This window comes from Euprymna scolopes, chromosome 14 (genome assembly GCF_053919585.1).
Source record: "Euprymna scolopes isolate OS-2025 chromosome 14, ASM5391958v1, whole genome shotgun sequence".
Taxonomy (NCBI): Eukaryota; Metazoa; Mollusca; class Cephalopoda; order Sepiida; family Sepiolidae; genus Euprymna; species Euprymna scolopes.
This window is the reverse complement of record NC_136495.1, coordinates 7,451,492-7,468,143: the sequence shown is the minus strand read 5'-3', so window position 1 is coordinate 7,468,143 and position 16,652 is coordinate 7,451,492. Positions and strand designations below refer to the sequence as shown.

The 16,652-nt window shown below is 32.2% G+C and overlaps 1 protein-coding gene across 4 annotated transcripts in view; it reads right to left on the bottom strand.

The window, feature by feature from the left end:
• The window catches only part of LOC145292862 (uncharacterized protein KIAA0930 homolog), a 96,022-nt gene that overhangs the window by 25,467 nt on the left and 53,903 nt on the right, over window positions 1-16,652 (bottom strand). For 2 of the 4 annotated variants that reach the window (XM_080138968.1, XM_080138967.1), the window contains exons 7-9: window positions 14,566-14,757; window positions 7,355-7,393; window positions 965-1,136 (exon numbers count right to left, since the gene is read on the bottom strand). In XM_080138968.1, the coding sequence (XP_079995094.1) occupies window positions 965-1,136; window positions 7,355-7,393; window positions 14,566-14,757 (403 nt within the window). The remainder of the gene's footprint in view (window positions 1-964; window positions 1,137-7,354; window positions 7,394-14,565; window positions 14,758-16,652) is intronic. The other 2 variants (XM_080138971.1, XM_080138970.1) reach the window with 1 other exon arrangement.

The window sequence follows — 16,652 nt, the reverse complement described above, 5'->3', positions numbered from 1 at the left end:
TATTGGAAATTTATTTCAAACAGTATACAATGTTATATATTAAACTACTTTTTCATGCTATGGTTTGCATGACTATATTGTAAACATGTGCTGCATGTTCTGCTGGTGCATATGAAAGGTAGATCTTGTGATAAATGATTGGATAAAGGAGCAGGGTGGGGGCAGTCAGAGAGATGATATTTCTGGCCAGAATCAGATCACCCAAGAGATATTCTCTTTATTTGAAAAATTTACCTTATTTAGTAGAAAAAGTCATGCTAAGATCGGTTTCTGTGAAAATGATGGATTCCATATAAACCTATGAATAGACACCATTTGGATGTTATCTTCTGGCCAACCTCTGTATGGTCAAACTGACTAACAGCAAAAGACCAAAATCAGTTGAGGGTGAAAATTTTCAGATCAGAAGAGGATTCAATTATAGCTAAACCCTCCCCCCTCCATTCCACAGATGAACAAGAGGAGTTGAAATTTAACTTTGAAGCTTTGCAGTTGATTTTCCCGAGAACTACCAAGCAGTGTACCTTGAAAATAGATGGTCTGTTGTGTCAAGTTGTTTAAAAAACTAGATTCATGGTCTTTGTTTGGTGTGGAGATTCGTTACAACACTTACTAGATAGACGAATAATATTAGCTCGGACAATGTGTAGGACGACCATGGCCACGAGTGAATACATGGGCAATGTTTGCAATATTGCTAAAATAACAACTTAGTTTGCAAGACTGGAAATAAGCAAAAGATACCAAAAATGTGAAAATCATTTTATGCTTTGTGGTATTGTTTGCTTTTTTCCATTTCTGTGGATTAAATCAGTGGTTTATTAATTTTTGCTTAAGTATTTAAAAAGCTTTAGACATAATTGCTTAAATTTTCCTAAAAATCATATTTAATAGAATTGCCTTACAAGCTGATTTCAAATAAAACCATTTTAAAAATAAAACCTTCAAAAATCTGAATACTTACCATCTTGTATTGTAGCAGCCTCGACTTCATGACAATTATCTGTTCCAATTGTATCTACATTTTCAGTTTCAGACCGAGACTTTTTAATATTGAGCTTACGGAAACTTCCACGCATGAAAGAGCCAACCGTGGAACTGGGGTCACTCATTCGCCGTTCATTGTAAGAGTTTTGCTGAAAATAGACAAATTGTTTTTTAAATAAATAGTGTTTTTAAGAATTTCACATTTGTGAATTTGGCTTAAGAAATTGCAATCTTTTCAAGCAAGTTGAGGAAGAAGAATTCAGGTGAAAGTTCAAAAGAAAGATTGTTTTCTTGAATCAAAGGAATTTGTTTAAAAATCATGCAATCAAGAGCCATAGACTTTGCTGACCTTGAAAAGAGGAGAAAATATTTTACCACACATTTTGACAAGCATTTTTTCTTTTCTTTCTGCAAGATTAAGTGATATTAATAAAATGACAAATTTCATTTTAAGAATTCTTTGAATTTTCTCAAATCTAAATAATCAAGACTGACAAAAAAGATCTAAAACTTTAAACTGTTTATTATTAGGATCGTTGGGTTAGGACTAGTCTGAAGGTAGAAGATCCGACTCTTAGCAGTTCCAAACACACCCCACTTAGATTCCTTATATTAATATCTTCCAATATTCAGACTGAAGTCTTTGGAGATTAAATTTTACTCACCTCCTAGCATTCTTACAAGTCCAACTCTTACCAAAGCATTATCATAACCTATCAAACATAAGACTTGCATATATTACTAATGTGCTGGCCACTTTACTCTGATAGATGACATACAAGTCTATGGGATAGAGACAGACATTCTATAGCCAATATGAGATATTAGAGTTTACTATTATTCATAGAAATAAAATTTCCAATTGGAAAAGTGAGGTCATAAACTACATTACTTTTCAGTATATTTTTATGGATGATTTAAAAAGATTTTATATTGTTCATATTATGCTTACCCCATTCCATAGACTTACATGTCATTTATCAACCTAAAGTGCTATAAACTAAAACATTGGCATTGTACACAAGAATTACAGAATTTAACAGACAATACTAATATATCATGTAAAGTACCATTTGTGATTTTCTTCTGAAATTTGGAAAAGAGATAATATGAATATGAACAAGTAACACACTTATTGGAAAAATTTTTATTATCTTCTGTTTAGAAAAAAGGTAAACACAGAAATAAATATGGTTTTAAGGATCTTACAAAAAAAACAAAACAGAAGTGACAACTTCGGGTCTACAGCAGTTGAATTTAAATGCACAACATCTGTAAACAAATGGTTAAGCAAACAGTTGTTTGGTTTTTAGTCACAAGGTTGATTTTTTAACATAGGGAAATATTCTTTTAAGAAAAGGGTGGAGGAGGGGAGACATTAAATATTTATTTTTTTAATGTAGGGTACAGGTTTATGTTTTTTTTTTTATTTACAAAACTTTAATAAATAAGCGTTGGGATAATATCAATATTGTTCTAAATTCTTTCTTTAAAAGGAGTTCCTTCTCCACAATTATTTGATTTATGTTTAAATTATAGTTCTAATAAATATAAACATTTTTTCTTTTATTTTACTTTTTAATATTTATTAGTTTTTGGCAAGCATTTTAATTTTTAAACAAGGGAAAAAAAACAAACAAAAAAAAAACATTTATTTATTTTTTTTTTATTATTACAAGGTCAGTTTTATTATCTGTTTACAGATGCCATGTGTATCAAAACTCAACCAGTGTAAGTTATCCGTTCTAATTTGCTTACTATGTGGGGTTCTTAAACCCCAATTAATTCCATAACATTAATCAGTCCAGAGATGTTTATTCTTTGCATGTAATTTTATTAATATCACTTTAAGAAGCAATCAAATGATTAAATGGAATAAAACCTGCAGTAAATAAAGAAATTAAATTGATGCAAGCTTTGGGGAAAGAAATACAGAGAGGAAGAAAAAATGGTGCAAGCCCATGAGCCCATTCTTATGAAAAAACAAAAATACCCAAAATAAAAGAAAATCTTTATGATGTACATACCCATGACAGAAAGAAAAGTATACACCAAAAATCATGTACATTTATTAAGTTTTATTTTCAAATAAAATAAAATTTTATAGCTAAATGATTGACAATCTCTTAAGTTTTGCAGGACAAAGGAAATAATTCCAAATAATTAAAACTTCTGCAAAAATTTAGAAAGCCATTCTTAACATGAACCACAGGGCATTAGAAACACTCAAATTCTTTTAAAAATAATTTTCCTTATAAAATTGAAATTACTGGATTGACCTAAGTGATTTTTGGTGAATATTTTCTTTTCACCAGAACACATACGCCATAAAATTCTTTATTTTTGTTTTTCACAAGGAAGAACAAGCACCGAAAAAACGTTAATGAAAATTAAAGCAATGAACAGTTAAAAAAAAAAAAAAAAAAAAAAAAAAAATACAGAATTTAGACAAACAAATGAGTTTTCTAAGAGTTTGTAGCCCCTACCACCATTTGAACAAGTTAAAGTCACAATTGCTGTACAACATCCATTTTAAGTAGAATTTTGAGTCATTAAAACTTATAAAACATTGAACAATAAAAGCCTTTGGCCTTTTTAAGTTTCTTTGGCATGCTATCTATTAAAAGATAACATTTTCAAGGCTACGGACAAATTATAGTATCTGTTGTAATACTTCGTTTCATTATTTCTGTCCACAGCCACCATAAAAAAATTCTTCTAGGCTGAGGCCATTTAAACTTTTTTTTTCCCTCCAATTCAGAATATTCTTTGGGGGGGGGGGTAGCTATATTTCCCTCACTTTAAAAACAGACCTTATAATTTAACTGCCCTTGTAGGGAAACAACAGAATAGGAAAAACCAAAAAGTTGTTCAACTTTTAGAAATGGGAGTCAGGCATGCAAGTTTATTGCAAATTGATCACTGCAATTATAAAAATGTGCACACAGTGTTCAACTAATCTGAAACAAAAAGTTAATTTCATAACATACAATTGTAATCTAATGCGGATTGACTATTTCTACTAAAACAAAATAAAAATTTAATAAATTGATCATAATTTAAAAGATTAATGTACAATAAGCTGACATGGCAAACTGAACCCATCTCTAAAAGTTTTTTTTTTTTTTTTTGATAATTTCTTGAAATTCGTTGTTCTTTATATTGACGACCATCAGAAATTTTAAATTAAATACAGTAACAGAAATATTCAAGGAAGAAAATCACGGTCGAAAATTATGCTCAATTTTAAATAAGGTTAATCCGAGAAAAGATCAGAGTATTAAATTATCCATAACTTCAGTCAGTTTTTTTTTTGTTTTTTTACATAGGCATCACCACATTATCAAGGCCAAGGGGCCACTCAAGGATAAGGCTTAAAGAGTGTTCAGTAGAAATTGAACAATATAGTAATCATTAGTAATGAAAATTTGGTAAATTTGATAACTTATATGGAATGGCTCATCAAGAACTTATTTACGTTGGACTTGAAGACAACCATATTGTAGTCAGCCGGAAAGCAGGAAAACGGAAGACAATTCCACAGGCGTGCAGTTCTAAGAAAGAAGCTTTGTTCATGGAATCTACGTTTAGGTTTAGGCACAGATAAAGAGTGGGGGGAATTATTGATAGTGTTTACAGCTAGACGAGTGTTTCTTGTGAAAGTTTGGCGAGGGGGGACCATAGATTGAAGCTCAGTCGAACACTTTCCATGAAAATAACGATACATCAGAGACAAACTCGCAACATCTCTTCTGTGAGATAGAGGTTGCAAGGAAGAAAAAAGGACATTTCCTACGAGGCTATGAAGTCTATTTTGAACTCTATCAAGGCAGGACAAGTCCTTTCTAGCAGCTCCTGCCCAGATGTGGCAACAGTATTCCATCCTTGGACGTACCTGGCTCTTATATAGATAGAGAATAGCATCAACAGTGAGATATCTACCGGATCGATAGAAAGATCCCACCATTTTTCCAGCGGCCTTGGCAACAAATTTGATGTACGTGTTCCATTTAAGATCAGGAGTAATGGTCAAGCCAAGAAGCTTGTCAAAACTTGAGGCCTCCTGAAGACGAGAGCCATTCATTTCAATTGATGCCAGATGTGGATCAGAATGTTGATGATGTAAAGAGAGAAGCTTGGTTTTAGATGCATTAAAAGTAACCAGCCACTCCTTACCCCATTGTACTACGTGCTCAAGATCAGAGTAGAGAGAATTGGAGAGAACTTGGTCGTTTACTGTCTTAGATGTGCTACCATAAATGGTAGTGTCGTCAGCATAAATGTCTACAAATGATGTAAGAATGTGATTTGGAAGATCATTAATGTAGATCAGGAAAAGAGTTGGGCCCAGGATGGACCCCTGAGGGACACCGGCATTAATACTGTGAGCTTCTGATTTTTGCCCCTCAACTACTACTCTTATGAACCTATCAGAAAGAAATGATTTAATTAGTTACTCAGAAATGCTATTTCAAACAATTCACAATGAGCTGCTAATTTAGATTCAGTTGAATGTTCGTTTTACATGTTGGCATGCATTAAATGGCTTAAATAAATTTTTTAAAAATCTCTGGTCAGGTCCATTTTTATCATTTCCTCCATGTTTTTCTTAGCATTCCCTAATAAATTGAATTGCCTATATTTACCCAAGATCTTATTCTTTCAAGTATGGCCATAGCATTGAAGTCTATTCTTCTAATCACAGCTCCCTATACTGTCCACGTGTAATCTTCCTGAGGTTATCAAAACTAAACCTGTCTTTAGAATTTACATTACACAGCTATCATATCATTCTGATATCATCTCATCATGCAAAGCCTGTCCCCAACCTTTCAATGGCCAGGTTTCACTTTCATACATCATTACACTGGTTATAAGGTTCATAAAAGTTAGAATGCTTACTAACAGAATACGAGGCCAAGGTTCAATCCCTGGTCAAGTCCAAAAAAAAAAAAAAAAAAAGATTTAATGTCTCCTTGTTAAGCACTTGGTCTTATAAGGTAACGATCAATATTTTCTTATAATAACCGATTAAGGAGGTTTTACACCAATACTATTGTTGTATATTAGTTTCTCAGAAGATTGTAAGATTGACTTTTATCAAGTTAGATGTTTATTTAAAGTTATTATGAAAGAACATTATAATGATTATCGGTATGAAAATTAGATTGTGTTACAAGGACGAATAATGTTTAGAATTTTGGAATGTAGTAGAGATCTTAGGAACAATAAACTAATGTCAAATACATAAACAAAATAGGTTTTCAAAACTAGATACAAGCAATAAATTTAATGAGAAAAAACATGACTGGGAAGTCATTTGTTAGGTCAAATGATGTAAGCACAAAGGATTATTTTTAATATATACAGGCAACTTAGAGAGTTGAAGAGGAGACGTCAAATAGTCCAAACGGAACTTAAAAGTCGGGAGAAGAGTTTTATGATTCTAGGAAGCGGCGTATTCAAAGAGCCAAAATGTGAACAAAACATTGTAATCTTTAAAGATGTCCGGCCAGCACGAGAGAATAAATGTTATATATAAATATAACTATTGTGTCATGTCGTCGTTGAATAATCAGGTATGTGTTTGTCATTTAAAATGAACCGTTTTACATGTACTGTCTACAACTGTTAAACATACTAACATCACCCATCATCTTAAATGTTCAGACTGTCTATTATATAGACCGTTGTGATATACACCGTCTTCATTATTCAAAGAAAATATCTCCCTCTTGTCGTCATGTACAAGTATTCATTTGTACAAGTAATTGCCTCTCTCCCTTTCTGTAAGCATATTGTCAATACATCCATGTCAGTTTCGTGTCAGCACCACAAGTTATACATCTATAAGATTTGGCTTGCTACCAACAACGCAACATCTGCACAATTTGGTACAACCATTATATACATACAGAATATATACACGTGTACACATACACCCATTACGTACATAAAATACACCTCTCCAAGTTATACAGAACTCGACAACGTAACTGTGAGGTCTGCAATTACGCTGGACATCCCTAAGCAGCAAAGACGTTTTGCATTATTTTTATTTATATCGTGAAATTAAATAAATGGTAAGAGATTTCTAGCAAGCCCCCCTCCACCCCCAAATAATACTAGGTGTTCCAGCAGTGTGTATATCACTTATTAGGACATTTCCCAGTACAACAGAAAACAGAAGACGAGCAGCAACAAAAAAAAGCAGACAAACATGGACACAAAAATCTGAAGTTAACCATTTACTCCAATTCCTCGACAAAATTTAAAAAAATAAAAAAAATAAAAATAATGTTTATAAATAAAAATTGCTCTGCATATAAAAAATATCTGAAAAACCCCAAACAAACAGTCGGCTCACTTTGTCATCCTTGGAGAATTTTCCAGCCATTGTATCATCCTGAAAAAAATAATAGTTCAAGTGATGAGTAGCATTTGATACGCTTGAGAGAATTCAAATGAAAATCACAGTGAACATTGCAGACAACGGTTTTAAGGATGTCGAGACAACAGCAATAGTCAGAAGACAATATCACCAGGCAAGAACAAACAGAATGAAGAAAAGATTAGTCATCATTCCTACTAGTAGAGTAAATAATGCAAGGAATAGAAAATTCAAAAAGGTTTGCTTTATGGCATAACTTTTTTTTTTTTTTTTTTTTTTTTTTTTTTTTACAGGGATGTGAACTGCCAATGACAAAAAAGCTGAAATCTAAATGATCCACCCTACCTTCACCCGTGCGTGTTTGGTGAGGGCAGTGCAAAATGCAACTTTTTTCCTCATCAGTTTCAACCAAGTCAAAATTAAGAGAAAGACACCAGGTGTGCAAGAAGGGGATAGGAAGTCATAATTTGATGAATAAAAAAAAAATCATCCAACTTCTTCATGAATAATTTGTCCCTTCATGAATAGTTTGAAATTTTAGCTTTCATTTTAAAATTAATATTTTCAGTTTTCAGAGAAAACCGTCATAAGAGGGGAAAGGAAAAGATTAAAAAAAAAAAAAAAAAAAAAAAAATGATAAAATAAAATAAAATCCAGCCAAATAGCATTAAAAAAAAAAAAAAAAAAAAAAAAAATGATTTAAGGCTCTGACAGATATGTAGAAATCAGCTTTTTTTTTTTTAAAAAAAAGAAAAAAAAAAGAATGGATTTCAACTAAATAGTGGAGAACTCGCATCCATAGGAGGCTCTAACAATTTAAGCAAAAATCCATTTTTTCTGGATTAAAAATAGTGAACTCGTCACCATTTTAGGTTATATGGAAACGGACAAAATATTAATTGGTGGGTGGACAAAATAATGCAAGAATATTTTACAACATATCAAACCTTTTTACAAAATAGTTTTGATCTGAATATATGTTGGAAACAATTCATTCAACACAAGTTATTTAATTTATAAAGATGGCTATATCGAGGATCAATACTGTTACCAACAGTATTAGTGTGTGATTGAATATAACAGATACAACGGGATTTGAACTCGGTATGAGCCAATTCCATAACACAGGGATGAGAATTGCCAATGACAAAAAAAGCTGAAATAGAGATCTATTTCCTAAACGGGGGAAGGGTTACAGCTCATTCTGTGAGGATGTGGGAAGAGAGACAGGAAGTCATTCTTTGATGACTGAGAGGTCATCTATCCAATCATTCATCCTGAATCATTTCAAGTTTTGACCTTCACAGAAAAATGTACATTTTCAGTTTTCAGTGTGAACTAGCATTAGAAAAAGGCAAAGTGAAAGAAAGAGAAAAAAAAAAAAACAGGAAAAAGTGGAAGAACGATAAAACGAAAGAGGACGAAAGGTCGTCTTATTTTCAGAATATCAACCCTTTTTGAGTAATTTAATGCCGAATCCAGAAATTTTGGAAAAAAGTTTTTATGCTTCAAGTTATATATATATATATATATATATATATATATATTTACTTATGGTGTTTAGTTTGATTGGGTTTTTTTCACAGCATATTATCAGGTTCAATTATTTTAGGAAAAGTTTTTATACTTCAAGTATTTTATCTTTAAATATTTGTGTTCAGTTTGGTTGCTTCATAGAGAAAATTGTTTTTGCCTTTGCATAACAGGATTGCGTTTTACAAAGGAAAAAATAACATCAATCTTTGGTGCCTTTAAGTCAGAAAGCTGATATCTTCAGTTAAACTGATGTGGTAGAAAAGAAAAACAGAAATAAAGAAAAACAGAAAAGAAAAACAGAAAAGAAATAAGGAGAAAAGAAATAAGGAGAAAAGAAATAAGGAAAAAAGAAATAAGGAAAAAAGAAATAAGGAAAAAAGAAATAAGGAAAAAAGAAATAAGGAAAAAAGAAATAAGGAAAAAAGAAATAAGGAAAAAAGAAATAAGGAAAAAAGAAATAAGGAAAAAAGAAATAAGGAAAAAAGAAATAAGGAAAAAAGAAATAAGGAAAAAAGAAATAAGGAAAAAAGAAATAAGGAAAAAAGAAATAAGAAAAAAGAAATAAGGAAAAAAGAAATAAGGAAAAAAGAAATAAGGAAAAAAGAAATAAGGAAAAAAGAAATAAGGAAAAAAGAAATAAGGAAAAAAGAAATAAGGAAAAAAGAAATAAGGAAAAAAGAAATAAGGAAAAAAGAAATAAGAAAAAAAGAAATAAGAAAAAAAGAAATAAGGAAAAAAGAAATAAGGAAAAAGAAATAAGGAAAAAGAAATAAGGAAAAAGAAATATGGCCAAAATCAAATTAGAAATCAGTTTTTTTTTTTTTTTTTAATTTAAAAAAGCGGATTTTAATTAAGTGGAGAACCATACAAAGATTTTAATTATTGAAGCAAAAGTCCGCCTTTTTCAGATTTAAATCTTGATAAAAATTTGAGAACTCATCCCTGATACCCCAAAACGGTATCCATTATATCCAGCACACACCCTTCCCAGCATAAACAGATGATATTCCACAAAGGAGATGAGGGATAGGAGACATGTAAATCCAAATATTAAATGTTTTCAACAAGCATAAATGACAAACAAATCGAGATCAGAAAATGACACGTATTACCATTTTTTACATTCATTTGTACATATCTACGTTTCTTACTAAAAACAAACATTTAGATACTTTATGCTTAATCGAAGTGAATTCTACAAATGTATTTCATATGCACATGCAGGACTAGGCTTTAAAAAAGGTTTTAAGACACATCAAAATTCAAAACTGTACACGATGCATTCAACCACGAATATAATAAATCTGCATGAATCAATATGATTTGGACTACTATTCTTATCTTGGTTGTTATTTTAGGGTTTCAGCTGAAGTAATCTCCAATCTTTGTCAGCATCTGTTCGATTTAAGGACCTTCTACTTGAACTTTACAATCTTTGTTGAACTGGAGAACCGCTATGTAATTTCAAACACATGATTTAATGATTAAGTGTTGCTTAACAATCATTTGTGAGTCTTCCAAAGGAGATTGAAGGTTCAATCCTTACTCTGGACAATAACTAAAATAAAATTTAACAATTCTACCTGGTCACAGATCATGGCACAAAAACAGATTAAATAAATAGATTATAAAGTTCATCTTCAGTTCAAAATTCTGTACAAGTTCCAGAGTTTGATATCAAGATTTATATTAGGTTTAGAAGAGAGTTCTTGCAGAATTTTTAATTTTGATTTCAAATGATGTTTTTTCAAATAAGTTTTCGTTATAATACCTTTGCTTTATATATCATTTTAAAAGAGAGTTTTTTTTGCTCTAATTGTTTAATTTACAATCATTTTAAAGCAACTGTCTTTTTAGAATGTTGAATATAAGATGGTGGGAAAAAAGCAAATTTGCACAATTTCCTTATTTCAATTCAAGCTAGGCCGAAAAGCTGCTGAAACAGCTTGCGATATCAACGTGTTTGGCCCAGGAACCACTACCTAACACACAGCACAATGGTGGTTTAAGAAATTTTGTGGCTGCAACGAGAGTCTTGAAGAGGAGGAGTTCCAGAATTTGAAATAAAGATTTATACTTTGAAAAAATGTGCTGTCAAGGTCAGAAGTTACACAGGCGAAAATACTGTGAACATAACCAAAACGAGTAACTTATAAGTGCAAGCATATGATGAATCGATTCTCATCTCAAAAATCCCAAAACGTAAATCAATTTGATTTCTTAAAAATTACAACCAAGATTAATTTGAAGCATCCAGAAAAGTAAAATGACTAAAACAGAGTGCAACATAGATAAATGCTCTCAAACTAATATTTGAGTGAAATTCATAGTTTAATCACGAATAAGAAATAAAGGCAGCAGTTTTTATCAGATTTTTTTAAAGGGAATTATTTACATTCTTTTACTAAATTAATTATACAATATTTAAATTTAAAATAAGAAAAATGCATTTCTATATTCAAGTACATTTGAAAATTCCAAGGTAAACCAAATTTTTTATATCACGATGGCTGTTACATTTCAATATTTTAAAAACTAACGTTTGATGAAAATACTTAAGCATTGAAATGCTGGAAAAATTGTTAACATCCGGATATAAAAACAAAATTGTTAACATCCGGATATAAAAACAAAATTGTTAACATCCGGATATAAAAACAAAATTACATAAAAAATTAAAAAAAAATTTTTTTTTTTTAATCCATTCTCTTTAGAATGAAAGTTACATTAAGATACAATGTGTAATTGCTAAAGATTTATTTTCTACTTAAGGTTTCTACAAAAACACACAAAAAAGTGTGTGTGTGTGGGGGCTTTTTGAAGAGAAACATTGAGGAAAATATGGTAAAAATTGAGGAATTGAAGACTTCAAAACTGACACTATCACTTTTAAAAATAGCAACTTTTTAAATAGAGAACGTTTCTGTATTCATAAGTTTTATCTTGATAGAAATAGTCATAGTTAACTGAGTTATAAAATTGCAGTATATATATAATATATATATATATATATATATATATATCAAAAATGATTTTATTAGTAATACATATCAAAAACAAATCTTCATAAACGAGAACACATTAATTGGGCAATACATGTTTGTTACATATTACAACATCCTTATATAACATATTACAATAATTTTTAACGTTTAACATTGAAAAATATATATTGTCAACTGACAAAAACTGTGAAACTTGTTCTGGAAGCTATCAATCAAACGCTTTCAGTTAAGCAATTATGAAAACCTGCTAGAATAATGGAAAGCTACCATTACGTCAGTGAGTGTAAGAGATGTTGATGCTGGTGTGAAGCAACTTGATCGGATAATGTTTAACAGCTTTTTATTTCATGTAGGTTATATGATTAAAGCTGTAATGACTTGGTCCCTGTTGATTTTGCAATAGGAGTTTAGTTCTGTGCAATTCTAGGAGATCCATCCTTCCAGGCTTTGCCTTCTCTCTTTGAGAAGGTGGTTAGTTTATTGATAATCGCCTGAGGCACTCTCACTAGAGAATGGCAACGGAGCTATCCAGGCACCACTGTACACTCTTTAACCCTTATCCTCGAGTGGCCTCTGGACCTTGATAAGTGGTGATTCCCTTGTAAAAAAAGAAAAAAAAAAAAAAAAAACTAAAAGGGGCCTCAAATGATTGGATTTTTTACAGATCGTTATTTTATGGGTCTTTAGCCGATCAATTAGTTTTTAAGGGATCAAAATTGAAAAAACTCGTTATGCATTCTATACATTCATGTTAGTTTATTTTTTATCGATTCACATGCCTGTCACGTTGGTAACATCACTAGCTTTGAAAGCTACAGTTTCGGTTCTAGCTGATGGCACCCAAATACTTTTTTTTTTAACTTTTGAAATCATGACTAATATATACAAAATCTGGACAAATTAAAATATATTTAAGCGTATTTTACAACCCAGCGAAGCCCCCTGCCAAGTGTATGAAAGGAAGTATTAATAAAAAAAAAATCTATGTTATAAAAAAAATAAAAAAAAAATATTTGTATAAAAAAGTTTTTAAAATGAATAAATGGAATTTTATCATAAATAATCTATTACTTTTTTTTAAATAAAATATTTCCATATTTCCACGGCAGACATCGTCACTGTAATCTCTGAACGCATATACCATTCACTGGACAAAGCGGGAGAGGGCAGAGCGGTAGCTCTAGATATATCTAAGGCTTTTGACAGGGTATGGCATGAGGGTCTCCTCAGGAAGATTAGATCATACGGTATCACTGATAGAATACTTAACATAATTAAATCCTTCTTAGATAAGAGAAAAATCCAGGTTGTCCTCGACGGTCGTACATCTAAACAATATGATATAAATGCGGGAGTGCCCTAGCGATCTATCCTTGGACCTCTGCTGTTCCTGATATTCATAAATGACCTCCCCGACAAAATTGCCTCTGAGATGGGTATATATGCTGATGACACTATAGCAGGCACGACAGGAAAACAAATGAACATATATCTAAAGTAATGGCAGAAACACTAGAGGATGACCTCCAATCAGTAGTGGAATGGGGACAAAAATGGATGGTCACGTTCAATGCCGCCAAGACAAAACTGGTTTCATTCAATAATTACAAGAAACCTTCTCTACCACCTATAGCAATGGCCAATGACTCTTTATCTGAGAGTACGTCTCTCAAGCTTCTTGACCTAACGTTCACAGGAAACATGAGTTGGAACAATTACATCGAGAGCATTGCCAGGGCCGCTGCGAGGAAGGTGGGCTCTCTCTACCGTGCTAGAAAACTTCTAACACCCGAAAGTATCCTGTACCTCTATAAGGCCACTATTCGCCCATGTATGGAGTATTGCTGTCATATTTGGGCTGGTGCATCGGTTACTAGTCTCTCGCTCCTTGACAGGGTTCAAAAGAGAGTCGCAAATCTGATAGGCCCTAAACTGGCATCTAAGCTTCAGCCTCTGTCTCATCGTCGAAACGTTGCATCCCTCTGCCTGTTCTACAAGTGTTATAATGGTGAATGCTCTGATGAACTGCAAGCACTTGTGCCCCCACGACGTGAACACCCTCGACAGACCCGACAAGCTGCAAAATTCCACCCCCACACTGTAGAGATCCCTAGATGTAAAAGATCTTTCTACTCCAGTAGTTTCTTCCCCAGAACTGCTAGACTTTGGAATTCCATTCCAGGTCACTGCTTCCCCAACTGTACTGACATGCATAAGTTCAAGTGCAACGTGAACCAACATCTCGCTGCCCTAATCCCTACATAGTTCCCCAGTAGATGTTTCCCCTGATAGTAGCCCCCTACACCAAAGTGGCAATGTGCCTTGTTTGGGGTGAAAATTTAATTTAAAAAAAAAAAAAAAAAAAAAAAAAATATGAATATTTGTTAAATATGAAAAAATATTTATAGAAAAAAAACTTTTTTTTGTTTCATGTTTATTTACTTCCTTTGCATACTGAAGTTTTGAACATAAACGAAGATTAGTTAACTAAATCTTAAGACCAAACATCTACACTAAAATACTAATACGGAAACACCATAAAAAACTTGTTCTTCAGTTTAAATTTAATCACTAATGATAAGTTCATATATTTAATAATAAAAAAAAAAAATAAATAAAATCAAGATAATCTGAACATTGACTGACCTCGTCTTCAAAATCATCAACAGGGAAATTCTCCATATCTGGGGTCTCAGGTCCAGACCCTTTTACCCTGCTAACAGCCATTTCAGCAAATCCTTTGCCATGGGGACCTCGCATGCGCACAAATTCAACACGTTTATGACCTTTAAACCAACCTAAAGACATTGTGTGTGCCCAACGAGATGTTAAACTTGCCTGGAAACAAAAATAAAATAAAATTAAAACATAATAATAATAATAATAATAATAATAATAATAATATGTACACGTGTTTGGCTTGCTAAGTAGTATGAATAATCAAATGTACAAATTTAATTTTATGACCAAAGGGGAGGCTTAATCTTAAAAATAACTGATAAAAAAAAAGGAAGAATTATCACTTCTTCAAATGTAATTTTTGTGAACAAAAATTATTTTTATCTTTTTCCGATTAGTTTCATTTCAATATTTTCAAGTTGTAAATTAGGAATTAAATTGCAGAGTGAGAAGATGAAACAAATTCGTTGTTAATGAAACTTCTGATATTCAAAAAGTATTCACAAAATATTTCACCATTTTTAGATTTACCATAAGAGAAATATAAATTATCTAGTGACAATCACCATACATTTTTATAAGTTTATCAGCAAATTAAAAAAAGAGAATTTTGGAATAGAGACTGCACCAATTTTTTGCTTTGATTGTGACTTCCAATTGCATTTAATAATTTTTATTAGTATGAACTTGGTGTTGTGCATTCACTAGCTGAGATCATCTACTCAGGTTTTCGGCAGATTTCAGTGCTACTCAATTTCAACACTAGCCATAGTCTTAAGCAGCATTATTACAAAAAAAAAAAATAAATAAAAAAATAAAAGTTTTTCTTACAAATAAAATCATGATCAAATGTACAAGTTTTGAGAATTCAAAATGGTATTTGACTTATGACAGACTCATTCCTTTTCTTTTTTACAAAGGAGTCACCACTTATCAAGGCTTGGAGAATAAAGGTTAATAAGTGCCCACTGGTCAATAGAACAATGTTGTAGTAATTGTTAGTAGCGCAAATTTTGTAAATTAGATTACTTAAGAGGAATGGCTCATCAAGAACTTGTTTACATTGGACTTGAAGACGACCATATTGTAATCAGCTGGAAAACGGGTAAATGGAAGAGAGTTCCACAGGTGTGCAGTTCTAAGAAAGAAGCTTTGTTCATGGAATCTACATTAAGGTTTAGGCACAGATAAAGAGTGGGGGAAATTATTGATAGTGGTTTCAGCTAGACAAGTGTTTTTCGTGAAAGTCAGGACAGGGGGGACCATAGATTGGAGTTCAAACGAGCACTTGCCATGAAAATAATGATAAAGCAGAGACAGGCTCGTAACATCTCGTCTGTGGGAAAGAGGTTCCAGAGAAGAGAAAAAGGCATCCCCAACCAGACTATGATGTCTATTTTGAACTGTCAAGGTAGGATAAGCTGCTTCTAGAAGCTCCTGCCCAGATGTGGCAACAGTACTCCATCCTTGGATGCACTTGGCTCTTATACATGTAGAGAATTGCATCAGGAGTGAGATAACTACTGGAACCGTATAACGATCCCACCATTTTCCTAGCAGCCCTGGCAATGGATTTGATGTACGTGTTCCATCTCAGATGAGGAATAAAGGTCAAGCGCAGAAGTTTATCAAAACATGGAGCCTCCTCAAGATGTCATAACCAAGCACCCAGTTTTGAATAACCAATAAGAAGCCATTAATAATGAGGCGCTGATGAAAATGATGAACAAGGAGGCCGACATCCAGGATAAAAAGTGCTCATCAACATTCACATGCTAAGCAGAAGCAATGGTGTAACACTTCCTGCCTCTGGGAGTGGTACTCTAGAGGCCAACCAGCCATCAAGCTTTCATAAAAAGCTCCTGCAGCACAAAAAAAGAAATCTAAAAACTGCCACAGTTCGTTGCACATGAAGTGTTATGTTGCTATCACTACTTAGTCTGGATAGAATGAAATTTTGGCTAAGAAGATGAATACTTGTTATAAACTGTCCGTATAATTTTTCGTCCTTCCATTCAAGCATCTCATAATATTCGTCATTCAACAATCCATCC